The following is a 22318-nucleotide window of genomic DNA, read 5'->3' as shown; positions in this document are numbered from 1 at the left end:
TCCCCTCGGGAGCAGCAGAAAACAAGCTTGCTCCCTCTTACAGCCCTCAGATACTGGAAGATGGCTCTCCTCTCTCAGTCGCCTCTTCTCCAGGCTAAACATACTCAGCTGCCTCAACCGTTCCTCATGAGGATTGGTTTCCAGACCCTTCATCATCCTGGTTGCCCTCCTCTGCTCACCTTCCAGCTGCTCAATATCCTTCTTCAACTAGCCTGCACTGACTGGCAGCAGCTCTCCAGGGTTTCAGATGGGGGGGGGCGACATTCCCAGTCTCCCCAGAAATGCTACCCAGGACAGAAGACCTGCATGCAAAGCAGATGGTCCAATCCTGCACTATGGAGACCCCTGGCCTGCCTTGAAGGATGTGGGGGTGGTCTCCCTTTGGAAATGGGGCTGCAGGAAGGATGTGGAATGCCGACATGAATCTGCCGAGAGAAGATGCAGCCCAGCTGCAGGCGGAACAGCAGGTACCTCTAAGTTCTGACAGTGGAGCATCACCTCTCAGGAGGGGCCAGGTCCAGGTGGGGGGGTTGCCACAGTGACAAGGACCTGCCCTCCTTTGTGACATCTCTTGCTTCTCCCTTAAAAGCCATTGTGGGCAAGTGGAGGAGAGAGGAGTTGGTGGTGGTTGGAGAAGATAAGGAGAGGTGTTCATTTGATTGTTCATTTGATTTATTACTTTTATTTGATTCATTTGATTTTATTTATTTTGATTTTATTTCTTATTTTACTTTTTTATTTTAACACTTTTATTTTACTTTTTTATTTTATTTTTTGTTCTTTATTTCCATATTTTTTATTTTACATTATTATTTTGTGCACATTTTGTATATATTTATTTTGTGCATAGAGGAGTAGTTAGGGGTAAGTGTAGGGTTAGGGCTGGGGTTGGGGTTGGGGTTGGGGTTGGGGTCAGAGTTAGGCTTGGGTGGGCATTTTAGCTAGTTAGCTAGTTTAGAGAAGACGATGGGAATTTTCTGTGAACAAAATGTGCAGACTGTAAGTAGCATTCCTTTGCTTTCTCTTGGTCTCCTGGGGAGGCGGGGTGTGAGTTCTGTGGTCCCTTGGCTCTCTGGAAATCGACCCGGCCAGTCTTCTCCAGAGAGCTCAGCTCCTCCACACTCTTTCCCTGCCTTCCCCTTTTCTCTCCCCTCTCATCATTTACATTTACTAGGACATTCCTAGCCCACTTTCCACCCAGGAGCTCAAAGTGGCCTTCATGGTTCTCCCTGCCAGTAATTGTTATCTTCACAGCAGCTCTGCAAAGTAGGCTAGGCTGTCCCAAGGTCCACCAGGGAGCTTCATGGCTGAATAGGGATTTGAACCCTGTCCTCCCAAGGTCCTCCTAGTCCAGCCCTCCAACCACTATACTTCTGGCTGACTCCATTTTGCATCTCTCCAGCTGCCCTATGACATCGGCCTTCTCCCTCTTCCTGGGGGTCTCTCTGGCTCCAAGGAAGACTCCACCACCTTTCTCATGTTCTTCTCCTCTTCTGGGACACCTTGATGCTTGGAGGACCCTCCCAGGGGTCTCTTCCCTCTCCGGGAAGGGCAGGGCTGTTCTAAGAAGATGAGGCAGAGCAGCCCTTTAACAGCTGGCAATGCTTCTCTTTCCTTTGGGCTGGAGCTCAAGTGAATGTGGAGGCCAATTCTGGATCCACACATCCTTCCACAGTGGGGACCCTGGTTTCTGGGTGGGAGTTGATCACAGTGTGGATTTGCCAAGCGTGCCTTCCTCTTAGCACGTTTCTCCCTGCGTCCTGAGTTTGAGTGTCTTCAAAGCCCATGACATCTTTGGTAAAGGCTGTTCTCCAACTGGAGCGCTCGCAGGCCAGTGTTTCCCAGTAGTCAGTGTTTATACTACATTTTTTAGATTTGCCTTGCGACTGTCTTTAAACCTCTTTTGTTGACCACCAGCATTACACTTTCCATTTTTAAGTTCGGAATAGAGCAGTTGCTTTGGAAGACGATCATCAGGCATCTGCACAACATGACCAGTCCAAAGAAGTTGATGTTGAAGAATCATTGCTTCAACACTGGTGATCTTTGCTTCTTCTAGTACACTGATATTGGTTCGCCTGTCTTCCCAAGTGATGTGTAAAAATTTTCGGAGACACCATTGGTGGAATCTTTCAAGGAGCTGGAGATGGCGTTTATAAGTGGTCCATGTTTCACAAGTATATAGTAAGGTCTTGGTCCTCAAACACTCTGCACTTCAATCGGGAGAAAGCCGCACTTGCAGAGCTCAGGTGATGCTGCATTTTGGCATCAATTTTGGCCCTTGTGGAAAGATAACTGCCTAGGTAGGAGAAGTGATCGACATTTTCCAACTGGGCTAGTGCCATCATGGTGACAAGTCTCTGGGACCTCAGATGCTGGAAAATTCAGACCAATGATCTGTTTTTCCACATTTTGTTCTACAGTGGTACCTCTGTTTACGAACGATTCGGTTTACGAACTCCGCAAAACTGGAAGTAGTGTCCTGGTTTGCAAGCTTTACCTTGGTCTAAGAACAGAATCTGAACAGTGGAAGGGCACTGGTGGCAGGAGGCCTCATTAGGGAAAATGCACCTTGGTTTAAGAATGGTTTCGGTTTAAGAACAGACTTCCAGAACGGAACCACTATGCTTGCCTGTATACTCGCTTCTCAGGCCTCTCAACATGGGAGAAAGCAGGCAGCAAGAATCAGACTTCCTAGTCTCTTGGAGAGCTGTTTATCATTGAGAAAGTAGAAGAAAATAAAGTTAATATGGCTCTAAAACTATTTGAATAATAATATCAGGTCATCTAGTTTTTCTGATTTTAATAAAGTCATTGGTGTAGATAACCCAGTGATGAGCATCTTACCTCTTAATGCTGGGCGTGGATGCAATATTCACTTACTCATACCTGGTGCCCTCCAGCCCAGCCCTGGCCCATGGTCAGGACTAGGTTTTTTTTCGGGGGGGGGATGCAGGGGTACGCATACCCCTAAACATTTTGTGAATCTAAGTTTGGCCTCATTGAGGGGCAGCATTTCAATATGAGTAGGAAAAAAGTACTGGTCAGGACAATGGGAACTGTAGTTCAAAACCATCTGCAGGGCACTGAGTTGGGGAATGCTGTCTTTACTTCTCTAGGTTCACAGAAGTCTTCCTAATGACACAAGCTGAAGCACTGGAGGGATATGAAGTGATGATCTTCAGAGACTGAACGGCTCTTTCAAATGCCATTTACATCTGTCAGAGCTGCCTCTAGGTCCCAGCTCACAGAGGACCAACGCTAGGCTGTCTTAATGTACAAAAGTCTTTATTGAAGTTCAGTTTCCATTTCAAAGCCACAGCGTGCAGCCCTACGTCTTAAACCCTAGATCGGCGAAGTCCCGTCTGAGTCTCCTCCCCTCTGACACCAGTTTAAGATCCTAGCCCTGCTCCACCTTTTCTGCTGCTCTCTCCTCCTCTGGGTCCTCCTGCCCGCTGGGGCATTGCCCTTTCTGGACTCTTCCGACGCTGAGTCGCTTAGCTCCTCCCCCTGCCTCCGGCGGGCTTTAGGACCCGGTTCCCAATCCTCATTCTCTGCTGTCCCGCGCTCCTGTACATTTGAACTTGCCTCTCGCGCCAACCCAGTGACCTTTCTCCTAACCGTTACACTACTTCTGTCACTGCTTCCCTCTTCCGGAATACTGGCCGGATCTGACCTCCCCTCCGTTGTCCGACTCTCCGATGGAGGCGTGGTCAGCTCTGCCTCGTCTTCTCTCCCTGGTGGGGAATGCACTGGCCCCGATACTTGGGGCTCTTCCCCCCCACTCTGCTCTGGTGGGGAAGCTGGTCCTGATTTCCAACTACTGCTCTGGGAGTCCCTGCTGCCCCCTTGCTCCTGGGGCGTTCCCCTTGGGAACCCCCTACCCCTGGCCACTGGCGCCCCCTTCTGTGAATCTTCTGATTCGCTGGAGAGGCTCATGGAATCCCTCGGGCCACTGTCATCTCCTACGCTCCCCTCAGATTCCTCCCCCTCGCTCTCCATTTCCTCCCCCTCCTGTGCCTCTGCTCCTGAGCCCCTGACAACATCTGTTATAGAGAAAAGAGATTTTATATGCTTTCCACACACCCCTTTCCTCTCCCAGACACTCCTCCGAAATGCAAACAGCCCCCCAAAGTAGGAACATGTAAAGGTAACATCCCATGCCATTATTACGATGTAAGGGACAAGAAATGCACACCATTCATGTTTAGTGGATGTGAGGACAACGAGAACAATTTGCCATCTTACATTGAATGCTATGCGACCTGTGATGAATATGGTAAGAACAAAGCACTTTTGTGGTTTTTTCCCAGACAACCAAAAGTACCTTCACCTTTTGCTTGACATTATTCATGCAGTATTGTTGCAATGGTGCTTGCTAGGACAAAAAGAATGCACAGAGAAAGAACATTTTACATGTTCAAAATGCTCAGGAGCAAATGCTCACCTAACATATATGTGGTGGAAATGTCAACATGCCTATGATTTTTGGAAGCACATTATGCAACATACAACATTGATGATAGGAGCAAATATGAGGCACACTTTCGCTAATGGGGCCTCCCACTGGTGCCGCGCTGCCAATGCGCGAGTTCCGTTCTCATCCTGGGGCAAAGTTCTCAACCAGAGGTACTACTTCCGGCGTGGTGGAGTTTGTAACCTGAAGTGTTTGTAACCCGAAGCGTTTGTCACCCAAGGTACCACTGTATGTGGTAGAACTGCAACCCTGTAAGCCAGTGTTGCTTGGGAATCCTAAGGCTACTCCCCACTCAAATAAATGCAGTTATGAAAGGTTCAGTTCACCATCTTGGTTCAAAATAGCACCCCCTTGCATCCAAACAGTCAAAAATCTTGTTATGTACTGAGTTGAATAGGATCCAAAATGCAGAGTCTGATTGGTCCTAGAACAATAGGATTCAGAATGCAGCAGTATGATTGGCCCTAGAAGAATGCAGCAGTATGATTGGTCTGCAGGGGCCACCCAATCCAGCTCCAGATGGAAGTGAATCCACAACCTGATTGGTCTACAGGAGAATCCTGGAATTAGCCAATCACGTGGGGACCATTGTGTAAATAATATATATAAAGCAGACATTCTGGGGGAACTTCCATTCCTCCTCACCACTATGAGCTGAATAAAGAGCATGAAATCCACTCTTGACTCTGAGTATATATCAAATCTGCTCCATGATCTTAGAAACTAGCATGCACAATTTGGTCATCGTATCTTTAAAAATGCCCCAAAATGACAGAAGAGCAATTTTCCAAAATATATATCAGACAGCACAGTAAGTGTTGTGTTCTAAATATACTGTCAATCAGTCTCTGGACTGTGAGTTTTGCTTAAACGACTAGTTCTACTCAGGGCTTTTATTCAGCCGGAACTCAACAGAACTCAGTTCTGGCACTTCTCAGGTGGGCACCATTGCCATTATAAAAGAACAAGGGAGGCATTCATGGTGAGTTCCAGCACCTCTTTTTCTAGAAAAATAGCACCTGTCCAAATAATAAAAATAAATTTTTAAAAAAATATTTATACCCCGCCCTCCCCAGCCAAGACTGGGCTCAGGGTGGCTAACACCAGGTATAAAAACAAATGATTAAAATATAACTTAAAAAAAGATTAAAATACAACATTAACATGCAGCCTCATTTCAGTAGAAACTCAAATCAAAAACTTTTTGGGGATGATAACTGTTAAGCTGTGGGTGAACATATCAGACGACACAGCGATTCTTCAAGCAGCTCTTGTTTATTCAGAGGCCAGAACAGAACTGAGCTGAAGGGTTCAGTCAGCCTGCTTATATAAAGCTCCAGTACACATAATTGTAACAACTTTCTAAAACTATCCAATCACTGAACGTCACTTTCGATCCCTTATTTGCATAACTATCTACAATATCCCCCTGCTGGCCCAGGGCGAGAACTTCAGTACATAACAATAATGTCAAATCTTCACCAAGGGCAACTATCCAGACTGGTCCTACTTAGTGATGAGGATCGCTTTCCAAGGCAAGTCATGCTATATGCTGCAGATCCCACAGATATTGCACACACCCCAATCTCTGAGTGGTAAGAGACTTCAGGGGTGCCAGAACTTAGCCAGGGTTCCATTTCTTTGGAATGAAGGTCACTGGAGACAGCGTTGTAGCTAGCTGCTTGGATGACTGGTCCTGGGGCATGTCCTGCAGCCGGGGGGGGGGGCGATTTGTGCCCATGGAGGCGGGGCGAGCCTCTCCAACACTTGGTGTCTCTCCACCGCCTCCCCCTCAGCTGTAGGGCGCCTGAGGGAGAGGCAGTAGGCAGACGCAAGTCCCATGCTGCAGTTTCAGGCAGCGCGGAACTTGCAGGTGCCTAAGCCACTACATCATTCCTAAAAGTTTAGTGAGCCCATTTAAAAAAAACTCATTTTGTCACCTCCCCCTCAGTGATGACACATGGGTTGGACCGCTCCCCCCGCGCCCCTGTTCTTCCACCACTGACTAGAGACTGTGGTGTCTTTAGGGCATTTGGTTTTATTTGCATATATATGCAACCTAAGCACAACAAGGAAGGGCTCACAGCATTAACATTCCAACAGATATCTTCATTCCCCATTAGGTTTCCAGTCCCCGCAAAGTCATAATTCTTGTGTCAGCACAGAGAGCAACTTCAGGTTCTCTGTGTCTCTCGAGCTTCCACCCCAAGACCTGAGTAGAAACAAAGACTAGCTCTTGGCTATTTTGCTTCCAGCCAGTTGAGGGGAGAGAGGCTTACCTCCTGGAAGAGCAGCTGGGGACCATCATGTTGGAGAAGGCTGCTATAGGGCAAGAACGCAACTTCGGAGATCACTCAGGAAAGCCCAGAAGCCTGGAAGGGCAACGTAAAAGAAAAGGAAGCTTTCTCAGATAATCAGTTTTTTTAAAAAAAAATGAGACAAAGACTGAATTATGAGACTTCCTAAAAAGATGGGGAGAGAAAAGAAAGAGGGATTGCGGAATGGTTGGCAAAGCTTCTTGGATGGCTTTAGGCCTTTGAGGAGGTGGGAGGAGAGAATCTGAAGAGGAACAGGTTTCCATTCTTTCCTTATCATCATGTCCAAGTCCAAGGAACAGAGTGTTGATTCAAGGGAGTGCAGGTGGAAAGATCCCGATCATTCAAGGTCCTTAGGATCCTCACAGCTCCAGGGTGCCTCTTAACTTCAGAGATCACAGTGGGCCGCTTACACTGAGAAAGGGCACCCCTTTTATCGCAGGATCGCTTCCTTTTATTTTCTGCAGTGTAGTGGTCCTTATTGAATCCGGTTGCCCTCCTTGCCTCACCCCCTGACTGGCCACAGAAGTTAACAACCTGGACCCTTCTCAATATTTTCTTTGTTCACTCCTTTAGAGGTACGACAGCTTTCCTCATGTTCTGGAGCATTTGGCACCAGTGTGAAGGGACTGATTCTTTTACGGATGTATGTGCACATGGCTTCTCCAAGCAAGACGGTGATCTACAATTGAGATTCCTCTTAGTTTGAAGGGGACTGCATATGTGCATTGGTGCATACATGTGGCCCCTTTGGACTGATGGTTCTTCTCTTAGCAGAATGGCAGCAGCAGGAGCACTGAAGCAGCAACCATGTACCAGCATTCTGTGGGTTTACATTTAAACCATGGTTAAGATTGACCGTGGTATAAAGTGATGTCTGAACCAAGACATTGTGTCTACAAAAAGCTCTTGTGGACTCTGAGATATTGCCCATCAGTATTGGTTGGCTTGTGCCAATAACACATGCTCCCTGCTCTCTTCTGTCATTATATAAGACAACCATATTTGTCTGCCTGATTACCTTAACAATCTGCATATGGTAATAAATCATAAAGCCTTTGTGATGGCCATACTGAATGCTTTTCTTTCCCTAGTTGTGTTGGGTATACATACACTGGCATTTCAGCAGCCTCCAGGCTTTGCCATGCATTGAACTTGAATAAGTCATGTTAGGATATGTCTGTCTTGTAATTTCTTCTTGGACAATCATCTAATAAGCCACCTCCTGAGATCCTTAACTCATATATCAATTGAGTTGAAGGAATTTCTTAAAGGTGAAATGTTGAAGGCATAAATGCAGACAATTTCAACAAGAAAGAAAAGTGGGAGGTATCTAAAGAAACCAATGTGGTTACATAAGGAGCTTACAGATTTTCAAAGGGCATATATAGTATAAGAAATGGAAGAAAGGGGAAATCATTAAGTAAGAGGATTCAAGAGAAGCCAAAAGATGCAGGGAAAAGGTAAGGTGGACCAAAGCTCAGAATGAGCTTATAAGAGAAGTTAAAAAAATAATAATAAATGTTTCTTCGGCTACGTTCTAAGAAAGAGGAAGAACAAATAAGTAGTAGGTCCTCTGTGTGGAGAAGATGGAGAAATGCTTTTGGGTGACAAAGTGGAACTGCTCAACACATACTTTGCCTCTGTCTTCAACTAAAGAGATAAGAACAGGGGGACATTCAGGTATGGGTCCAGAAAAATATTGTGGCCACAGTGTAGATGTTTCCTCTTCAGCATAAACCATGAGAAAATGAAGAATGACGGCTAGAGGAGACTGTATGAAACACAAGAAGGAGGTTATAACCTTGGACTTGGCTCCATGTTCTTTTCCTTCCCGTTGGGTTTTGTATCATATTTTTGAGAAGAATTAAATCACGCAATGGGTTGGAAAGAGAATTTTGAACTCGGCAGTGAGTGTTTTTCCCCCTTTTCTTTGTTTGCCCTCACAATTGAACCAGCCCTTAGAACTAGGATGGTTGGGGGTTCCCCAGCTGGATCCTCCCACCACTCCTCTGTATCCAGCCAGTCCATGACATTGGCTACCAGGGGATTGATGGTGGGACGATGATGAGTGGTCAGAGGGAGAAAACTGGGAGAAGAGGGTTTGGAAGCTGAAGGGGCAATAGGTTTTGCTTGGCTGAGGTCATTGAGGGCATTAGAGGTTAGTTGCAGGTGTGAGGGTATTGGCGGCGAGCCTTCGGCTCGAGTGGCAGTTAGGCATTGGTAAAACCTGGTTTGGGGGAAGTGAGGTGTGGCCATCACCTGCCCCTCCATGTTAAAGGGTAGAATAGAATAGAATAGACTTTATTTGCGTAGCCGACAGGCCATAGCATCAAAGGACAAACACCGACAAAAATACATTACGAATATAGTTACCATAAAATCTTATGACCTATTAAAACCCTAGGTAGAAGCTGGATTATCATTCATCCATGACCCTCTGTCCCATGGGCGGCGGCCTTTTCTCTGATAGATTGTTCCAGGTCGGTTAAGTGAATAGACCAGCCAAATTGAAAGATTATAAATATAAATATAACCTCGGAGGGGTGGTCAGGACAGGGAGAAAGATAATAATAACCAGATGCAGATAAATTAATAATCTCAGTACTTAAAACTTGGCAGAGGTAATAAAATAATAATAATAAAACATAATTATGATAATAATAAGATCCTAGGCGAGGAATCCGGGTGACGACACTGATGTCATTCAGATAGCAGCTCTCAGTCTCATTGCTCTCTCGATAAACTTGGCAACCTTCTCTGTTGTCGAGCTGTTCTGGTCGGCTAGGAGTGAGAACAATTTGGCTTCACAAGAGCGGCCTGGGATGGCAGATAGGAGCGGCGTGATGGTCTCGTCCCCGAGATCTCTATATAGGGAGCAAGACAAGAGAACGTGTGACACTGTCTCTACGTAGCCAGCTCCACAGGGGCAGAGCCGGTTTTCGAATGAAATTTTTTGATATCTACCTTCAAGAACAGCTGAGGGTAACATATTTAGTCTGGCCAGTGTAAAGGCCCATCTGAGTTTTGGAATGGTTAAGGTAGACAAATAAGGTGCCCAAAAATCAAAGTGGGAGGGGGGCAGATAAGCGTACCAAGCACTAAATTTCTTAATATAGGCCAGATTATTCTGCTGCTCAATATCCTTCATGCGCTGGTCAATAAAGGTTTTTGCCTTGGGGAGACCCATTTTCAGGAGATGCTGTGCTTGGAGGCCACATGTAAGTAGTTTTCGATGCACTACTTTGGACCACCGACTTCTATGAGCATCTCGTGCTACTAGAGGTAGTAGTCCGGATGGGTTTAAGCGAAGCCAATAGTTGAATGTTCTTAACCAGGTCTGGGTTTCGATGGAGAGGAGGCCAGTCTTCAGCCGTAGGGCCGCATTTGGTGCGCATGGTGGAACGGCTAGAATCTGTCTTAAAAATTTAGACTGGACCGTTTCAAGTGTGCGGCAACGATTTCCCGTCCAGATTTGGGCCCCGTAGAGTAATTGCGCCAAGGGTTTGGCGCTTTGAGATGCTTTTTCCCTAGCATATTTATAATGGCCCTCCCAGGCCCCTGTTGACTGGAAAACTACTCCAAGGTATTTGAAAATTTTGACCTGTTCTATTGGCTGATTGTCCATCTCCCATCTGTGATGTCTGTGTCTCCTAGCGAAGACCACGACTTTGGTTTTTTGGTGATTAACCACCAGTTGATTTCTCCTGCAGTAGGCTGAGAATTCTCTTAGTAGCCTTTTGAGGCCTACTTTAGTTTGTGATAAGAGAACCACGTCGTCCGCATAGAGGAGCGCTGAAATTGATTTTTCGGCCAATTTGGGGGCATGAAGCTCCAGGGATGTTAGGTATTTGACCATGTCATTTATATATAAGTTGAATAAGGCCGGGGAATAAGGCTGACTGTTAAAGGGTATTCTGTTAAAGGAATCTGGGGGTCATGGTTCCTGTCTGAAGCCCGGGTGGGGGCTAGGGCCATGGCACGACCTTCCAGTCACCCTGGGGGATCTCAAAGTTGATAAACACTAACAGGGCCGCCCCTACTGGTGGTTACTTGTGAGACTTCCTGCATGGCTGGCAGGAGTCGGATATACAGTGGTGCCTCGCAAGACGAAAAGAATCCGTTCCGCGAGTCTCTTCGTCTAGCGGTTTTTTTGTCTTGCGAAGCAAGCCCATTGACGACTTAGCGGATTAGCGCTATTAGCGCTATTAGCTATTAGCAGATAAGCGACTTAGTGGCTTAGAAAAAGGGGGGGTAGGGGGAAAAAAACCGCAGGAACTCGCAAGACATTTTCGTCTTGCGAAGCAAGCCGATAGGAAATTTGTTTTGCGAAGTGCCTCCAAAACGGAAAACCCTTTCGTCCAGCGGGTTTTCCGTCTTGCGAGGCATTCGTCTTGCGGGGCACCACTGTAGTCAGTTCATTTCCAGTGCCTAAGCCAATACCGCTCACATTCTGTAACCAATAAAGCTGTGGCCTAAATTTTGCCCATTAACCTAATGTATGGTGTCCAAGTATTATTATTCAACATAAGGGGGAGGCCTCGGGGTCTTGACACGCACTAGGGTTTAGTGAGCAGGAGGAGGCTGAGGCAGAGAGCAGTCCCAGCTCACAGGCAGGAGAGGAGACTAGAGAGGAGGGGGTCCAAAAGGCAGCAATGAGGCAGGCTGCTGAAGAATTTGGGGACTCTTCCCCTCCTGCTGCAACCAGCTCCCCTCCCACCTGGTCTCTTAGAAGACACAGGGAAATGAAGAGCACAGAGCAGAGATTGGTTGTGCACTCTGCAACCGATTGGAGGAAAAAACTCTGGAGAAGAGAGGTCTTAGTCAGCTGTGGACAGACAGAGACCTTCACTTCTCACAAATGCCACATTAGGGCAAAACCTACTGGAAGAGTTGCTGTGATTACTAGGCCTGCGCTGTTTTGGTTTCTTGAATAAAGAGTTCAGTTCACTGCAGATACACACACACACACACACAGAGAGAGTCATACCTTGGGTTAAAGACGCTTCAGGTTGAGGGTTTTCAGGTTGTGTCCTGCGGTGACCCGAAAGTAATGGAACGGGTTACTTCTGGGTTTCGCCACTTGCACATGCGCAGACGCTCAAAATGACGTCACGCGCATGCACAGAAGCGGCTAATTGCGACCGGCGCACACGCAGACGCAGGTTGCGTTCTGCTCAGGATGTGAATGGGGCTCCGGAACAGATCCTGTTCGCATCCAGAGGTACCACTGTATATATATTGCTGACCCATGCTTGACTCTGGCTCCTGACAATCAGTGACGCTTATTCTGACTTGTGACCAGACTGTTAATTCTCCTGGAAGGCTACCAGGTACGCTGACATTCAAAATACAAAAGTCTAGTCAGCGTGCAAAACCCTACATAATTACAGGTATTGTCTTTGGAATGGCGTGCATTTATCAGAGGAGAAGCGGTTCTTTTTGGAGGGCAAGTACGGTGGTGTGCATAAAGGACAGTCTCATTTGGCCCCCAAGCTATGTCAAGATGATACTGATAGGCTTTATGGCTCCAATAAATCCCTAGCTGAAGTGGAATGGCACTTACACAAGAACAGGAAGTTGGCTTCAGAGTACCCCTACCTGAAGTGGAATCGTATTTATAAAAGAACAGGAAATTACCTTGAACTACTCAAAGAAGCACCAGGATGTTCCTACTTATTGATGGACTGTCTTGGCTGCTTGAATGCTCATTACCACTTCCTTATACAAAAATGTATAAAGTGCCTTCACTAAGCAGCAAGCACTCACATCAGACAGCAGTCATGCAGGGTAGTCACATTGCTGTCCTGATCCTGGAACTTCTCATATGCTCATATGCTGCCGCTCAGCAAAAATCAGGTAAGAGTTCCCTCTCAGAGAGGTGTGGATGATGATGATGATGATTTCAATTTACCGTATTTTTCGCCCTATAGGATGCACTTTTCCCCCTCCAAAAATGAAGGGGAAATATGTGTGCGTCCTATGGGGTGAATGCAGGCTTTCGCTGAAGCCTGGAGAGCGAGAGGGGTCAGTGCACACCCTTCTCACTCTCCAGGCTTCAGGAAGCTATTTGCAAGCTTTGGGAGCCCGCGGGACTTCCCACTGGGCTCCCTAGGCTTGCGGATAGCAGCCTGTTCTAGGGGCTTTATTCCCCCCCCCAAAAAAAAACACTAGGTGCACTCTATGGGCTGGTGCGCCCTATGCGGTGAAAAATACAGTATATACCGCCCTTTAGCAAAAGATCCCAGGGTGGAATTCCACAGCCCGAACAAAAGAAAATGGTATCACACAGCCTGAACAATATAAAATTGCATTAGAACCGTACAGAATGTGTCCTTGGACCTGAAACTGAGATTGATCCAGCAAAAATGACTGTTTCAAGTACACTGGACTCCACAACATTTGTCTAGGAAGGAACTAAGAGCTTTGACTGCTCAAACAAAGCTTTCCGTTTCTCTGTGGAACACGATGTAAGGTGGTTTTGGATAGCATGGGGGACTCGCATCAAATATTAACAGTTTTCTCTTTCATTATAACAGGGAAAACCTGCAAGAAACCCTTGAAAAATACAAGAATTCAATGGTTGTCTTCTTACTCATTCCTGTTGCATTTCTTCAATATTGCTACCTGCTTCTTAAGCCCCCTTTCATTGTTTCTTTGCAACTTGATAGTTTCCACCTGGATCCCAGAGCACTGGGCTTGCCTTCTCCCAAGACACAATGGGATGTGTTAAAAGGACACAGCTTCCACCATCTGTTGGACTCACTGTGCTCAGAGGCAGTTCCTAGAGCTTAGCAGAAATCACAAAACTCTGAGGAAATTAAGCAATTCTTATATGCTTGAATAAGGATGAGGTTGAGCAGTTAAGCAGCGCTTCCCTACTCAGCCAGCCATCCCAACCAGTTGTGCCATCAGCACAGGTCTTTGGAGCAGATGTCAAGGGCCCTGCTCCGGATTGAGCAGGGAGGGCCCTCAAACCAGTAGATCTGGCTTAAGACATTTTGAAGTAAGTGAAATAATATGCATTACCATTAAATCCAGAGTTTAATGCTGCTGACCTGCACCACTGATCCCAGCTGACTCAAGAGGGTCAGAGCTGAGCTTTGTGGCTGGTCAAAACCCTTGAGAATAATATCAGTCAGAAAAACAGGATAGGTGCCTCATCATCAGTAGGAACAGGGTAGAAACTCAATTTCATTTGTGTTTAAAGGCAAATCTACTGAATTTCTACTTCCCGAAATAATATGCGAACTGAAACACAACGCAGTTCTCCAGCCAAGTAATGTGTACCAAACTGTATATTCTAAAGTAATGTGTGCATAAAAAGGTATATAGGTATATATAAAATATATAAAGGTATATATATGAAATATATAAGGGTATATATAAAAAGATATATCAGTGATAATGGCATACAAAATGCACCATATGTTAAAAATGTTAAGTGTTGTTACGCAGTACCTCGGGTTAAGTACTTAATTTGTTCCGGAGGTCCGTTCTTAACCTGAAACTGTTCTTAACCTGAAGCACCACTTTAGCTAATAGGGCCTCCTGCTGCTGCTGCACTGCCGCTGCACAATTTCTGTTCTCATCCTGAAGCAAAGTTCTTAACCCGAGGTAATATTTCTGGGTTAGCGGAGTCTGTAACTTGAAGTGTATGTAACCTGAAGCATATGTAACCCGAGGTACCACTGTAGTTCATGTGGATGGCGATAGATGGAGATGCGAACTACAGCCTGAAGACAGAATTCTGAAAAGTGACTAAGTCATTGCAACAGCTTGGGAGGGCAAGAGGAGGGAGACTGGCTGGCTGGCAGGTGGGCAGGCAGGTAGCCCGGGTGAGTGAGTGAGTGATTGCACAGGTCACCCAAGCAAATGCCATGGGTGGGCATGTGACCCCAGGGGAAGCAGCAGAACAAGAGGCAGTGTGGATAAGCCCTCAGTTGTTGGACAGCCATGTTCAGGTGCAACACACATACTTTACATTTCCCTTCTCATTTTCATGCTTTGCAAACGCTTCTGCATTCCTGACAGGATGAGCAACAAACAAAAGTTTGCCAAGTATGATAAAAGAAAACAAGAAAGTTTCTGAGTGTGTGTAATGTCAAATGTACTCAAATGGTACCACTATCATGACTACAGAAATGAATGGTGGTTTGTTTCTGCTGCCTTGTTCCTTGGGAACAAGTACCAGTATGTTGTAGAAAAGGATATGTTTTATCACGTAAAAGTAAGGGCAGACCCACTGAAATTAACCAACCTAAGTCATGCCCATTATCTTCAGTGGGTCTACTCTGAGTAGGGCTAGCGTTGGATACAACCCAAGGGCATTGCGCTGCAGAGGTTGGGAATTGTCTTTCTGCCAAAGGGCTGAATGAGTGCCTCCGTCCTAGTGGTGGATGTGACCAGATGTAAAAGTGCCTGGGTGTTGAAATCCAATGTTTTCATCCCTCATCTAAATTTAATCCAGGGTTATCATTTCCGTAGTGTTTCTCTTTTGGGAGGGGAAAAAACCCACTTTTTTGGATTTTCCACAGAAAAGGTAAATCTGGATTAAACGGAAAAAGAATGTGTGATGGCATTTTAATGAGGACAAAATTGTATAGAAACTGCGTAAGACTTGCATGTATTAGCAAGAACATCCACAATAAACTGCCATGTGGAAGCTTCCTGGGGGTGTGATAAGGAAGTTTCTCTCTCTCTCTCTCTCTCTCTCTCTCTCTCTCTCTCTCTCTCTCTCTCTCTCCCTCTAGGAAGATATCCTTCAAAATGCGAACTCCCTACAGAAACAGGAAAATGCAAAGGAAGCTTTCTAAGATTTTACTTTGATCTCCACACCAGGAAGTGTGAAGAATTCGTTTACGGTGGCTGTAGAGGCAATGCTAATAACTTCAGGAATCCGACGGATTGCATTTGGGAATGTGAAAGGTTTGGTAAGGGAAAATGCTACCTTTTGGGTCTCATCTGGACAACCAAGAGCCTGCACTTTATTCTTAACATGCTGAGCAGTCTACTGCAGGGGTCACCAGCAGTGGCGTAGCGTGGGGGGTGCAGGGGGGGCCGGCCGCACCGGGCGCAACATCTGGGGTTAGGGCAAATCCACGGGTTAGGGGGCGCAAATCCACGGGTTAGGGGGCGCAAATTACTTGCCTTGCCCCGGGTGCTGACAACCCACGCTACGCCACTGGTCACCAGTATGATGCCCTTGGGTAGAATAGCACCCCGGAGGTGCCTTTCTTTTTGCAGTTTCAGACTATTTGAGCGGCACAGTGTTCAGTCCCCCTGGAAGATCTGTGATGAATTGCTCATCATTTAATCCGCTTTCATTCCTGGAGGAAAGGGCTATTAAATTACTCATTTCTTCCATTATTTTCTCTGTTCTGTACAATATGGAAAAATAGGGGCACTTACTGAAGAAGGAGCAAGGGGGGGAAAAATCAGGATTCTTCTTTTGCAACTCTACTTTCCCCCATATATCTAATCGCCATATGCTACAATGGTATTGGAGATAATGTGGAAAGGTAGGACCAGACATTTAAGCAATAAATAAAAAGAAAGATGGTTGTAGCAGAACCATGAGGGCAGCCTGCTCAGAACTGGAACCTTTTTTTTGGTCTGTGTGATTTTATTTATTAAAAGCATTTTAACCTAGATTGGCTTTCATTCAGATCAATAAAAAAACCAAGATATTCCCTGCTCACATGATGACAATCTAAAAAACATGGCACAAAAGGCAAAAGGGGATGGAGAGGGAAGAGGGAAAGCAAACTCAGACACCAGTTTAGAAAGATTTTGCCCATCTCTCACGGTCAGCACTTGATCCCTTTCCAGAAGTCCCTCATTTCTCACTTGGAAGAGATTATCTCAGGGTTTGGAATCACAAACAAGACATCTTCCAATACTGTTATCTTCTGTGTTTCAAAAGGTGAAATTTCAGATATGAGCCTTGCCTTCTTCTCTCTTCTTTTTTCAGAATTGCTGCCTGAAAAATGCAAACTCCCGCTAAACAAGGGAGTATGGGGCAGAAAACCCACAGTGAGATATTTCTATGATTTCAAAAAGAAGAAGTGTACAATGTTCTTTTATAATGGCTTTAGAGGCAATAAAAACAACTTTTTGGATATTCGACAATGTATTCGAGAGTGTGCAGCTGTTGGTAAGTGCAAATAAATTTGTGGGCTTTCCCAGGCAGCTCCAAATGTCCTACACTTTATTCTAACCATTAGTCATGGACAAGTGCCATTTGAACTCCAGCGATGCAATTGTCTGTTCTTTCCTAGGCCACACCCACGCCATGCATTTTAAAAAGCACTATGATACCACTGTGGTGTGGTGTAGTGGTTAAGAGCGGTAGTCTCGTAATCTGGGGAACCGGGTTCGCGTCTCCGCTCCTCCACATGCAGCTGTTGGGTGACCTTGGGCTAGTCACACTTCTCTGAAGTCTCTCAGCCCCACTCACCTCACAGAGTGTTTGTTGTGGGGGAGGAAGGGAAAGGAGAATGTTAGCCGCTTGGAGACTCCTTAAAGGGAGTGAAAGGCGGGATATCAAATCCAAACTCTTCTTCTTCTTCTTCTTCTTTAAAGTGTTGTGGCTTCCCCCAAAGAATTCTGGGAACTGTGATTTGTTAAGGGTGCTGAGTGTTGTTAAGAGAACCCTCCTCCCTTCGCAGAGATTTAACAACCAATCTTTCTTCACAGGGAACCTTGGAAACTGTAGCTTTCTGAGGCGGGTAGGGTGTCCTGACAACTCTCTGCACCCTGAACAAACTAGTTTCTAGGATTCTTGGGGGGGGGGGGGGAGTCATGACTCTATCATAACACTTGAAAGGCATGGTGTGTCAATTTCACAGAATCATAGAGTTGGAAGAGACCACAAGGGCCATCGAGTCCAACCCCCTGCCAAGCAGGAAACACCATCAGAGCACTCCTGACATATGGTTGTCAAGCCTCTGCTTAAAGACCTCCAAAGAAGGAGACTCCACCACACTCCTTGGCAGCAAATTCCACTGTCGAACAGCTCTTACTGTCAGGAAGTTCTTCCTAATGTTTAGGTGGAATCTTCTTTCTTGTAGTTTGGAACCATTGCTCCGTGTCCGCTTCTCTGGAGCAGCAGAAAACAACCTTTCTCCCTCCTCTATGTGACATCCTTTTATATATTTGAACATGGCTATCATATCACCCCTTAACCTCCTCTTCTCCAGGCTAAACATGCCCAGCTCCCTTAGCCGTTCCTCATAAGGCATCGTTTCCAGGCCTTTGACCATTTTGGTTGCCCTCCTTGGGACACGTTCCAGTTTACCTGTGTCCTTCTTGAACTGTGGTGTCCAGAACTGGACACAGTACTCCAGGTGAGGTCTGACCAGAGCAGAATACAGTGGCACTATTACTTCCCTTGATCTAGATGCTATACTCCTATTGATGCAGCCCAGAATTGCATTGGCTTTTTTAGCTGCCGCGTCACACTGTTGGCTAATTTGACTAATTTGACTAATTCTAAATATTCTGAAAGATATAAGAAGACAAAAACCAAAAAGTGAAGTGAAAAAGGAATGGGAGTGCCTAAATGAATACCTCAAAAGCCAAGGTTCGAGGACAGAAATCTGGAATAACCTTGTGAAGTGAAAGCATAAGTAAGAGGGATTTATATCTAGATGCTAGGATAGAGATGATAAGGAAAACAGGGTGATACAATGAGAGGTAAAGGAGGTGCTGTGGGATTGGTGGAAGTCAATGTTTGTTTTTCTTTTTAGTGTTTATATTATTAACTTGTAAGATATGGATTTTTTTGTATGCTGGTTTTTGTGTTTTGTGTATTGTTATTTTTTTATATTTTTCGTGTTGTTGTTGTGTGGAAAATACTAATAAAATTTATTATTTAAATAATAGTAAAAAAGAAAGTAAAAAAGAAAGGCATGGTGTGAATGTGGCCCCAACTGAGTCGCCTTGCTATAGGAAAGGACATCTGCCATGAGAATGGGGGTGGCAATAGCTAGTTGACTGTGTGTTCGCTCTTTAAAAAACCCTCAGAAGGGATTAATCTTATTGTTCTGGAGAGGAAAAAACACACAGGTTTCAAGGAAAAAGAAGGAAAGCCCTTGAACTCTATTTATCTTCAGTATTGATATTCTAGCAATTGTTTCATCAAGTCTGGAGAAGCTGCGGCTTTCCAGATGCTGTTGGACTACAACTCCCATCATACTGTTGTCATCTGGCATCTGGAGCATCACAGCTTCCTCATCCTTGTACTAAAATGTCCACTGCAGCTGCAAAGGCAGGGGACACACTGGTCCATGGGGCTTCTCTGCCGACAGCAGTCTGCCAGCAGCCAGCCAGCAGCTGCCTATTGTGATTTGTTGTTGTTGTTTAGTTGTTTAGTTGTGTCTGACTCTTTGTGACCCCATGGACCAGAGCATGCCAGGCACTTCTGTCTTCCACTGCCTCCTGCAGTTTAGTCAAACTCATCCTGGTAGCTTCAAGAACACTATCCAACCATCTTGTCCTCTGTCGTCCCCTTCTCCTTGTGCCCTCCATCTTTCCCAACATCAGGGTCTTTTCCAGAGAGTCTTCTCTTCCCATGAGGTGGCCAAAGTGTTGGAGCCTCAGCTTCAGGATCTGTCCTTCCAGTGAGCACTCAGGGCTGATTTCCTTCAGAATGGAGAGGTTTGATCTTCTTGCAGTCCATGGGACTCTCAAGAGTCTCCTCCAGCACCATCATTCAAAAGCATCAATTCTTTGGCGATCAGCCTTCTTTGTGGTCCAGCTCTCACTTCCATACATCACTACTGGGAAAACCATAGCTTTAACTATACGGACCTTTGTTGCCTATTGTGATACTTACAACCATTCCAGAAGATGGGACTGGCTGTCCTTGCCTCTGGCTCCACCTGCTGACGGCTGAGGTAGCTCAGTAGACAGAGCGTGAGACCCTTAATCTCAGGGTCGTGTGTTTGAGCCCCATGTTCGGCAAAAGATTCCTTCATTGCAGGGAGTTGAACTGGATGAGACCCTCGTGGTCACTTCCAACTCTACAATTCTGTGATACTGTTGGGGTCCATGTCTCTCCCCCCCCCCGCAAGTCCCAATGGGCACCAGTGACCACTGGGCACAGGGAACTGGAGAAAGATAGAGCAGAATAGCACTGTACGCCGACCACGTTGCATTGAAACCGAGAGATCCTTTCAGTGAGGCAAGTTCTAATCTTTATTCAGTAATATAGCTACAGCAGGTGTCCAGATATAAACTTAGGGTTCTACTCAGAGAACACCCACTGAAAGTAATAGACACGGCTGATAGTGCTATTACTTTTAATGTAATGGGTCTATTCTAGAATAGAGGTTAGTTGGAAATGACCCTTATTTAGTTGGAAATGACTGAAATACTTTGTATATTTAAAAGTTAGATATAGATATTGAACAGCAAGCTTCCACTACCTTCAATTACAACCTTTTGCAATGTTCCTTAAGGTTATGGCTAACATATTTTATAATAATAATAATTTGCTTTTGCCATAATGTTCTCTTTTTCAAATGGTGCGATTATATATATGAGCCTTTTGCCTTTGTCCCCCCCCCATCCAGTATATATGCCCAAGAGATGTAAGCTCCCTGTAATCAGCGGACCCTGTAGAGCATACATTCGTCGCTACTTCTATAATACTAAGACCAATAGGTGTGAGCTGTTTATCTATGGTGGCTGTATGGGCAATGAGAACAACTTTACAGAACGGATAGATTGCATCCGCCAGTGCCAAAGTTACGGTAAGACACACACACACAAAAAAACAAAAACAAAAAACCACCCCACAATCGACAGCACCTACGGTACATTCTTTCCACCAGATAATTCCGGGCATGGTAGTAAGGGTTGTCGGGAATAGTAATTCTGAGGGGTAAACAACAATGTTGAGAACTATTTGAGGGAAATATTGTGTTTTGAATGTAAAGTATAGTGTGCACACAGCCCTAGAGTGCAGCGAGACTTGTAAAAGTAAAGGGATCCCGACCATTAGGTCCAGTCGTGACCGACTCTGGGGTTGCGGCACTCATCTCGCTTTATTGGCCGAGGGAACCAGCGTACAGCTTCCGGGTCATGTGGCCAGCATGACTAAGCCGCTTCTGGCGAACCAGAGCAGTGCACGGAAACGCCGTTTGCCTTCCCGCCGGAGCGGTACCTATTTATCTACTTGCACTGTGACGTGTTTTCGAACTGCTAGGTTGGCAGGGGCAGGGACCGAGCAATGGGAGCTCACCCCGTTGCGGGGATTCGAACCTCTGACCTTCTGATCGGCAAGTCCTAGGCTCTATGGTTTAATCCACAGCGCCACCCGCGTCCCTCTAGGGAGACTTTTAAGTGTCTTCAAATGAACAATGCAGCAAGATCAGGGTTGGGAGCACAACCCTCAACTCCAACAGGGTTTTGTTCTGATACTTCAGGAAAGTTTTTAATATTTGACGTTTTATTGTGTTTTCATTATTCTGCTGGGAGCTGCCCAGAGTGGCTGGGGAAACCCAGCCAGATGGGTGGGGTATAAATAATAAAAAAATGTTATTATTATTATTTTACTGTCTGACGAGGGCTAAAGTATGGAGAAGTGCCTCAAAAGAATATTGAAAAAAGGCAGGCTAGTAAACAACAACACACAAAACTAATGACATTTTTTTTTTCTTTTTACTTAGTAACATCAAGGTACTTGAGCAAAAAACCTCGTGTTAAATTTGTTGCCATTGTGTTGTCAATTAGGATGCGGAGATATAGAACATTCCCAGTGATTAGTGGTCGTTGTTTTTCATTGTATGGTATGGTGTTGTGGGCAAGGGCTAACTGATGAAGACTGATGGGACCTGATTCCAACTCCATAAAAAGACCACCCCCTAATGGCTACTGGAGCTCAGGAGCAGGAATAGCCTATGTTCCACCTTCATATTTAAGAATAGTGTGCAACCTTCCTTCAGATTTCTTTAGGTTGTATCCAATTAATTTCTACTCTCAGTTGACTCACTGAACCTCAGTTGGTCATGTGCATGAATTTCAATGCTTCTATTATCTGAATAGGACTAGTGTTGGGTACAGCCCTTCATGACCAGCTCTCCTTTCCCCCCTCAGGTCCATGTGAAGACTATGACCCCAAACAACGATACCCCTGATTAATTTTTCATTGTGTCCTCTCATGGAGCAAAGGCACCGAGTGAAAGAATGCTGACTCTCTTACAGCTGTACCAAACTTTGCGGGAATTTCTTGCCAATGAACTTAACTTTTCTTCAGCAAATTGTAGTCTGCTCCTTCAGTGTCATTGTCCACAGTCTCTTTTTATCAAATGCCCGTTTTGCTTCATTAGTTGTTTGTTCTGAGAGGCTTCCCTGATGCTACCACATTACTGGTGTCCAGAGGAGCTATAGTGCAACAAAAGCAGGACAAAAATAAAAAAAACGACATTTGTGATTTCAGTTACAGGATACCTGTATGCACGGCTTCAAAATGAAGCGGTGTGACCACCCCAGAACTTTTGCATGTGGAAACAGCATTAAA

At 45.5% G+C, this 22318-nt stretch overlaps 1 protein-coding gene across 1 annotated transcript; it reads left to right on the top strand.

The window, feature by feature from the left end:
* Positions 1-12445: 12445 nt before the first annotated feature.
* Positions 12446-22103, top strand: LOC309331889 (carboxypeptidase inhibitor SmCI-like). The gene is made up of 5 exons (XM_081844471.1): positions 12446-12651; positions 15546-15725; positions 16766-16948; positions 20370-20549; positions 21895-22103. The coding sequence occupies exons 1-5, from the start codon at positions 12459-12461 to the stop codon at positions 21933-21935; spliced, it is 777 nt and encodes a 258-aa protein (XP_081700597.1). The 5' UTR covers positions 12446-12458; the 3' UTR covers positions 21936-22103.
* The last annotated feature ends 215 nt before the right edge of the window (positions 22104-22318 follow it).

The sequence above is a fragment of the Podarcis erhardii genome (genome assembly GCF_964252035.2).
Source record: "Podarcis erhardii genome assembly, chromosome: 16".
Classification (NCBI taxonomy): Eukaryota; Metazoa; Chordata; class Lepidosauria; order Squamata; family Lacertidae; genus Podarcis; species Podarcis erhardii.
The sequence above is the reverse complement of the archived record's forward strand: the minus strand, read 5'-3'. Positions and strand labels throughout refer to the sequence as shown.

Excerpts from the sequence above, each read along its gene's own strand:
- LOC309331889 (XM_081844471.1), top strand. The coding sequence starts at position 12,459 with ATGTTCCTACTTATTGATGGACTGTCTTGGCTGCTTGAATGCTCATTA. Across the intron at positions 16,949-20,369 it reads TCGAGAGTGTGCAGCTGTTG|TATATATGCCCAAGAGATGT; the intron begins GTAAGTGCAAAT and ends CCCCCCATCCAG. Across the intron at positions 20,550-21,894 it reads CCGCCAGTGCCAAAGTTACG|GTCCATGTGAAGACTATGAC; the intron begins GTAAGACACACA and ends TTCCCCCCTCAG.